This window comes from Hyperolius riggenbachi, chromosome 5, assembly GCF_040937935.1.
Source record: "Hyperolius riggenbachi isolate aHypRig1 chromosome 5, aHypRig1.pri, whole genome shotgun sequence".
In the NCBI taxonomy this organism is placed as follows: domain Eukaryota; kingdom Metazoa; phylum Chordata; class Amphibia; order Anura; family Hyperoliidae; genus Hyperolius; species Hyperolius riggenbachi.
Window position 1 is genome coordinate 446,932,863 of NC_090650.1, and position 8,808 is coordinate 446,941,670.

Consider the following 8,808-nt stretch of genomic DNA (forward strand, 5'->3'; position numbering starts at 1 on the left):
AGTATAGTGCTTAGTGCAACAGTAGTACTGATAGGTTTAGCTATACCTCACCAGAGGAGCTGGTGGGTCCTAACAGTACAGAGCCCCTCACCAGTCAGGGCCCTCTGGTGAGAGTAGAGTGGTCAGACTAATCAGGTTGGCAACAGACAGACAGATACAGTACAAAATCAGAAGCAAAGACAAGAAGGTTTAACAAGCAGAGTCAGCAGCAAGATCAGATGGTCAGAAGTACAGAATCACTGAGTGGAAGAGTAGTCAGAACGAGCCAGAGTCGTACACAGATAAAATACAGTCTATCAAAGTTAGATGATTAAGCTATCAAAAGGTCTGAGCGCTAACACGAAGTATTCGCAGCAGCAGACAAGTTGTGAGTGATTCAGCTTGGCTTATGAAGCAGAGGAGACCCCTCCGGCACGCCTACTCCTCTCAGCCAATGAGGAGCAGCGAGTGTTTCCTCTGACGTCAGCCAACCGGCTGGTCAGCTGACGCGCCTCCTCCCCGCATAAAGGTCCTGTCTGTGCGCGCGCACGACAAGGCGACCTTATGTGCGGCTGACAAACCCGTCCTTGGCGTGCTAGACGCTCGAGACACGGGTAGACTACTAGGCAGGGAGACGGAGGCAGCTGCGGTGGTAGCGCTGTTCGGGATCGGTTGAAAAGGGCGCCCGAGCTGCCTGTATGAAAAGGGCGCCACCATAGACATCAATGTTATTTCTGGAAATATGGGCTACAAGGTGTAGAAAAGGGCGCCCGAGTTTTGATATAGGCTACAAGTGGGCTCCCCTTTGTAGCCCATATTTTTTCGGCTAAAAGGTTTTCGGCTACAAGCAGGCTCCCCTTTGTAGCCCATATTTTTTTCGGCTACAGTAAGGTGCCCCTCTGTAGCCCATATTATTGCCTTTTTTTTCTAGCCGAAGTTTGTATATGGGCTACAAGCACTGTAAGCCGAATTATTTCATTCCCCCACTATCCATGGCGGCCTGGAGGGGGAATAGTAATTAACACATCCCGGAGTTTTTTTCTAGCCGAAGTTTTTATATGGGCTACAAGCGCTGGAAGCCGAATTATTTCATTCCCCCACTATCCATGGCGGCCTGGAGGGGGAATAGTAATTAACACATCCCCGAGTTTTTTTCTAGCCGAAGTTTGTATATGGGCTACAAGTGCTGGAAGCCGAATTATTTCATTCCCCCACTATCCATGGCGGCCTGGAGGGGGAATAGTAATTAACACATCCCCGAGTTTTTTTCTAGCCGAAGTTTTTATATGGGCTACAAGTGCTGGAAGCCGAATTATTTCATTCCCCCACTATCCATGGCGGCCTGGAGGGGGAATAGTAATTAACACATCCCGGAGTTTTTTTGTAGCCGAAGTTTTTATATGGGCTACACCAAGCGTCTTTTTTGTAGCCGAAGTTTATATGAGCTACACCAGGCGCCTTTTTTGTAGCCGAAGTTGGTATATATATGGGCTCCACCAGGCGCCCTTTTTTACCGGCGCCCTTTTCATGTAGACCCCGCTGTTCACCGCAGCTGCCTCTCCAGTGTTCATTACAGGTAGCTTCTTGGATTGGCGGTTGCATATTGTGTGGCATAACGGTTAGTCTCAGCGACAATTAAGTCGTAGAGACCAGCAGTGATCAGAAAAAAAAAATTCTGTCACTGCGGTGGGGCGGGTGAGGGTTTGGCCGAATGATCAGGAGCCCACACGGGGCAAATTAGGGCCTGATCTGATGGGTAGGTGTGCTAGGGGTGACAGGTGGTGACAGGAGGTGATTGATAGGTGTCTCAGGGTGTGATTAGATGGGGGAATAGATGCAAGCAATGCACTGGCGAGGTGAGCAGGGATGGTCTGAGGGTGATCTGAGGGTGTGGGCGGGTGATTGGGTGCCCGCAAGGGGCAGGTGAGGGTCTGATCTGATGGGTATGATGGATAGCAGTGACAGGTGGTGACAGGGAGTGATTAATGGGTGATCAGTGGGTGATTAGAGTGGAGAACAGTTGTAAATATTGCACTGGGGAGGTGATCGGGGGGGGGGGGGGGGGGGGGTTGAGGGAAATCTGAGGGTGTGGGCGGGTGTTTGGGTGCCTGCAAGGGGCAGATGAGGGTCTGATCTGAGGGTGCCACTTTGCCGCCGCCAATAGGTAGTGGGCGGTCGGCAAGTGGTTAAAGTGTACCAGAGACGCTGGAAAGTAAAGATTTGATACTTACCCGGGGCTTTCTCCCGCCCCATAAACACATGTGAGTCCCTCCCCGTTCTTCCATGGACTGCGCAGGAGGTCCATGCATGCGCAGAAGACCCAGACTGGACACCACTGGGCCCATTACCGGGGCTGATTGCAGCTGAACAGAGGCACGCGGGAGGACAGCGTGGGACTCAGACGTGGTTATGGGGGGGAAGAAACCCTGGGTAAGTATCAAATCTTTACTTTCCAGCATCTCTGGTAGACTTTAAACCAACAAAAACACAATTTTGTCACAGTATCATTGGTGACAACATGTGCTTCCCATACAGAGACCCAGCTCTATAAACATTCCCTCCCTCCCCTCCATCTAATGATGGAAATCTTCCAAGGTAAGTGGGAGATCTTTCACACCCTCTCGCCCAGCTATCAGCGTGTCCCTATATATTACATTATGTTTTAAGAAAAAAGTGTTCTTCCAAAGGAATATTTCGCCCAGCCCTTAGTGAGGTGAAAGATTCTTATTAAAGAGGAGCTGTCAGCAATACTATCTCAGAAAAAAACAAAACACATGTATTGCACTGTCCACATTTTGATTTTAGTGATTTTTCTACAGTAAAAAAGAGAAAATCCTTCTTAGCATTTGCTATATTAACTGTGGCTATTTTGAAGCCAATCCTGATGTCATTTCCTCCCTTACTCTCCTCTGCCTGATTGCGTATGCATTGCCCCGCCCTCCACTATAGAAAGTGCATTGTCTCAGCATGAGAAATATTGGCCAATCAGAGAGGAGCAGAGGTGTGGGAGGGGAAAACGGGGAGAAAGAGGCTTCAGCCAATCAGGCTGCATTAGTTAAGTCTGGGGGGAAAGTAGAGAAGCAAAAAAGGACAACCCAGCATGCCCTGATACTTCCTTTGTGCGGCAATGTACCAAATAAGAGTCAGGTAAACTGGGGGATGATTATTCATCAACAAGCAAAGTAATAGTGATTTTAACTTTTGGATTGCCTGGTTAGCATCCTTATTACTTGTTTACCAGATAAAAATAAAGAATTGGTTTTTTTTTAATTTTATGCCCGACAGTTACACTTTAATAATCAGGTCAGCTTTTCTAGTGATACCATTATCTTTCCACCAATGAAAGTTTAACGGGTCCCATCCTGGGGGGAGCTGAGGGTTTAAGAAAATTGTAGTAAGAGGAGAAAGTTCAGATATTATTTTATAACGATCCCATACACTGAGGTTGTTTAAAATGATCGGGTTGGCCAATTTAACTATGGAAAACTGCATTGAGCAAGATTTCAAATGAAGTTCTTGATAATGGCCTCAATTCACTAAGCTGTATCAAACACTTTACCAAACATTTGATAATTTACATCATGGAGAAAATCTTATTTTGAATTCACTAAGTTGTTATAAATGTATTGAATGTTTTATCGATGAAACATTTGATAAATATATAACACCTTAGTGAATTCAAAATTAGACTTTCTCCATGAGGTAAATTATCAAACGTTTGATAAAGTGTTTGATAAAGCTTAGTGAATTGAGGCCAAAGTGTCCTTATGGGCTTTTTATTCCAACCTATTTAGGTGACAGGCTAGAGATAAAGCTCTCTTATGGTTGCCAAGTATGAGTGCGATGTGAAGGTTTATGGTTCTATTCATCAGTTCTCTTCCATGTTTGTGTCTCGTTCTAATTTGTGGATGTGTTTAGCATTCATAGCTGATTTTAGTTTATTCACAATATCAGATGAAAGATACCTGTTTGTATTCACTTATAAGCCTGTATGAAGTATACATAAGACATGCTATATTATTAGAACCACCAATTAGTCTCCATTAGGGAAACTCCACTCCTCTTTTACGTGTCAGCCTCTCCTGCTCCAATCTCCTACTCCTATTCTGCAATGGGATAGGTAGGTCTTTGAGCACTGTACCTCTCTCACCTCAAAGCCACTGGGGAGACCTGCAGATTCCCAGGCAACCATTTTTCTTTTTGGCAGTGACTGGAGAATTGCAGACTCTGCCCACTATAGGCAACTATAGAAAACTCACTCCCCGGTACATATCCTCACTAATTTCCAGATACCAACCCAATCACAAGCTCAGATCTGCACACGATCTTCTGTTTCCCTCCTCTAGAATTACCTCCTCACATTCATGTGTACAACATTTTTCACTCCTTCTCTGGAATGCCCTCCCACAACACATCCGTCACTCGCCAACCTTTGTTACCTTTAAACGCTCTCTAAAAACTCATTTGTTCCGACAAGCATATGTGCTAACCACTTAAGGACCGGGGCTGTTCTGTCAGATCTGCGCTGCGTGGGCTCTCCAGCCCGCAGCGCAGATCGTGTGCAAGGCAGGGCGACCAGACTGCCCCCCTTTTTTCCCCACTAGGAATCTGGTTGAGCCACAGAAGAGCCATAGAATATCTCGGCAGTTATAAGGGGAGATTCATTTATTGTCTATTTCTATCCGGTATGTTGTATTGTGTTTGCTCAGAGTATTTCTTAGTTGAGCTATTCTATCTGCTTCATGGTGACTTTGGAAACAGGGAACTCCCAGACCCCCATTGCTCTTTGGCCTGTATAAGGTGGAACCGTTCCGTCTAGGTTTCCTCCCATTCCAAGCAAAGTGGATAGCCTCCCTCTGAAATCAGTGTAGGTGGGTTTGTGGAACTGGGATGGGCGGAGTTCTGAATACGTAGAGACGTTTAGGGAGATCTAGCATTTTTAGGGTGTTGATCCATCCTGTACAAGAGACTCTCAAAGCCACTATATATCCTGAACATGTCCTCAGAGATTTAAATAGGGGTAAATAATTCAGCTAGGTCGGTAATTTTGATGGGAATTTTGACCCCTAGATAGATTCTTACTTCTCCACATAAATTGAAAATTAAGTCCACTGTCTGCCTCTGACCTATTGAGGGTGGAGCCTCGGTCTTGTCCTGATTACAACATATCCCAGAAGCCAGCACAAGGTCATTCAGTAGTCTAGTGATGTTAGAGAGAGAGAGAGATATGGGGTTCTCTGATAGTGAGTAGAAGGTTGTCTGGAAAGCGTTACACTTATGTTCCCGCTTCCCTATTGTCAGACCATGGATGGAGGGGTTCTGTCTTATGGCGGACAGTAGGGGCTCAAAGGTTTAGACAAACTGGGCTGGGGACAGGGGTCAACCTGGTATGTAAATTAGTGAGGGTGTCTATAAATGAGCCATGAAATCCAAATTTGTTTAAAGAGGAGCTGTTAGGTATGGGGTCTCAGAGAAAAAAAACACATATATCAGTAGCTAAAGATTGGCAGTACTTACATTACATATGCATTTCACTGTCCACGATTGGATTTCACAGAATTTTTATATAGTATTTGCAGAGAATGATGCTCCTGACAGCTCATGGCAGGTTCCATGTTTGTCTGTCTCCTATGAAGCCTATTGTGATGTCATATCCTTCCTCCTTCCTGATGATTCCACTCAGAAAAAAGATCCTAATGGACAACACTACTGTGCAGTGAATATTAATTAGCCATGTGGCTAGGAACAATAGCGGACTCCTGCAGTATACTCTGCCCTGTGATTTTTCAGTGCTGTAAGCTGGGCTGCATTACAAGCTGCTGTAACATGAGCCTGTAACTTCTCACTAGCAGCCGAGGGGAGGACCCAAGGTGGGAACAAGCAGCCCCAGAATGCTTTGCAGTATGTTATGCGGCCTCTCGTCCTTTTAAGAGCATGGGAATAACAGCCTTGCTGTTCAGCACACATCAAAAGTAAGAGAGATTTTTAACTTTAGTATTGCCTTTTTAACTTCCTTCTAAACTGTTCAACACAGGAGAATAGAGGTTTAAATTAGCTTTTGCAGCCTGACAGTTACTCTTTAAAGTTTGGAAAAGGTATAACCAATTTAAAGAGTCAAAAGCCTTATCAATTTAAATGGCTAATCAAATTAGAGGGGTTTTATGTTTATTTTAGTAGTATACTAACTGAAATACTTTCCTAAGGTTGTCTGGGCCTTGTCTCGATCTATAAGTGAGGGTAGGAAAGAGTTCGGTCTGTCTGACAAGATCTTAGTAAGGATTTTATGGTCAACAATAATCAGTAAGATGGGTCTATAGATTTTACAGAGGGTGGTATCATTATTCTCCTTGGGAATGACCACTATGGTGGTGGTGGTATTCATGTCCCTAGTAATGGGGGAACCCCTTCTGATGTCCTCGGTGATGGGTTAGGGCTGCATGTAATGATTTGTAGTACTTGGCTGAGAAGCCATCTGGGCCTGGTGGGCCTTAATGGGTTTTTAGAGATTTCCTCAGTGGAGATGGGGGAATTCAAGTAATCTAGTTGGTGTTTTTCCAGTTTCGGTAGGGAAATGGAAGCTAAGAATGTAGAAATAGAGTCTTTAGTGGAGTATTTGTTATGATTAGAATACAAAATGTGATAGAATTCATTCAACATACTGGAGATTTGTGATATATTGTGGGTGAGACCCCCATGAGGAAGTTTAAGGGGGTTGAACTTCTCTGCCCTCTTTGTGTCTGATCATTTCTTGGCTAACAGTGTATGGGCCTTGTTGGCCAGGTAGAAATATTTAGGCTGCTTTGGCAATGCTAAATGTATTTGGTCCTGCCAATAAAGTTTTTTTTGGATTGGATTGGATACTCAAGAGGGAATTAAGTTGGTCTTTGAGAGCCTGAATCCTAATAAAGAGTTGGTGTAGACATATTATTGGCATATGTGTTGCACAGGCAGACAATCCTGTTTTCTAGGGAAATTCATCTATTTTTAAGTTTAGGCATTACGCAAAAACGCCACACTTGAAATGTACATTCCAGAATTCCATGAATCACTATCAATGAAAACATGACTTGACGTTATCTGATAGGGTGACGGCCTGACCTGTATCTCAGGGGTGGAAGATCGCTTATCTGCCTGAATACCACACATCTGATAATGGCCTCTAATTACAATGACTCACCGCATTTGGTAACCAAATGTCAGAAAATTACTGACTGAGGTATGACAGTGTCCACATGCACAATGCTTTCCGCCTGAAATTACCATTTGCAGAAAAAGGCTGGTAGAAAAAAAACGATAAAACAGCGGTAACATGCCTGTAAAAATGTGCTATTTTAGAGGTAAATTCCACAAAAAATTAAATAATGTAAAATGAGCTCATTGTTTCCGCCTTAATTACTTTTTTGTTTTTTTAAAAATCAGCTGTAAGTACCCGGCAGTATTTTTCACGTCACATGCAGTCACATGCAGTCTGGAGCCTTCTCAGCCGCGTTTGCTGAACTTTGGGATTTTTCCACAGAAAACGATATCTTACACAATTATTCAACGCTTTTAATGAACATTTTTTTTAACTATTAAAGTGCTCTGAAAGTCAAATTTCTGCTTCGCTCTAATAAATTCCTCACAGCTTGAAAGCTACTATCCCAGAATTTTTTTTTTTAGCAGAACATCACTGAAATGGTTAAACAAAAGCACTTTGTCCTGCTATTCAGCTTCAATCCGCATCCAAACTGTAGATAACAGTATCTTTGTTTACATTCCAATCTTGTTACAATGTGTGTAAACACAGTCTGACAAGAGAAAAGCTCTCTGTGCTTCAGACACACACACAGTTCAGAAAAGCTCATTAGAAGATGTAAATATATAATAAAAAGCAGTTGGAATAAAATGCTATGGCAGCTTTCGGGGCAAGAAAAACTACACTTTGGAAACTTGTAATTTGTAAACAGACAATATTAGGTGTGCACAAAAGCAAATATGATAATAACTATATAAGTAATAAAATGTAGGAAAACATGTTTTTATGTTATGTCGGAGTTTCAGACCACTTTAACGTTGTTACCGCACTATTTTACCGACTTTTACTCGCACTCAGAAATATTTTTGTGAATGTGGAGAAAAAAAGATAATTACTGCTATTGATAATTTTTCATTAACAATTTCTTTACGGCCCGTGGCAGCCAATGTGCTGCTGAGCATAAACCCCAACATACAATCCCAACCAAATAATTGATGCAAAACATGTACCTGAGCCAACGCAGAGGGCAATAAGGATGAGGACGCTGCTGTAGTTTGCCATTGTTGGTCCAGGCGCTGTCTGTCTTCCTCTGACTCTCTAATCCTCCTTATATCATGTGCTGCTGCTGTTATTGTTGCAGGTACGTCAGTTCCAGGCGAATAGCACAATAGAAATGTTATTTAAATGTTATTAGTCTTGTCTTGTCATGCTCTCTCATTAGTGTATGCAGGTATGCCAGTTCCAGGAGAACCAGTTCCTCACCTGTGACGCCCCAGACATTGAGGACACCTGCTGATAAGCACATAATTATGGGCGATTGCGATGGGGCATCAGGTGTAGTGATGGGCACAAATTTCACATAGGCATCATTTTGCATCAAAATTCACAATTACGACACAAAATCATAATGCGTATGTTTTTGAGAAAATCGAGTTTAACTACTTCACCTCAAAAGGGTTTTTACCCTTAGGCTGCATTTCCACTTGTGTGGTGGGAATCGTCATGGGAAAAATTCGCCTGCGGGTGCAAATTTCGCATGCGGGTCTATGCAAATTTTCATGCGAATTTTATGCGAATTCGCATGGATGACGATG

At 43.4% G+C, this 8,808-nt stretch overlaps 1 protein-coding gene across 1 annotated transcript in view; it reads right to left on the reverse strand.

Moving 5' to 3' along the window:
• The window catches only part of LOC137517940 (lymphocyte antigen 6E-like), a 44,515-nt gene extending 36,132 nt beyond the window's left edge, over positions 1-8,383 (reverse strand). Inside the window, exon 1 of the mRNA XM_068235013.1 lies at positions 8,224-8,383. Within this exon, the coding sequence (XP_068091114.1) occupies positions 8,224-8,275 (52 nt within the window). The 5' untranslated portion in view covers positions 8,276-8,383. The remainder of the gene's footprint in view (positions 1-8,223) is intronic.
• Between the last annotated feature and the right edge of the window lie 425 nt (positions 8,384-8,808).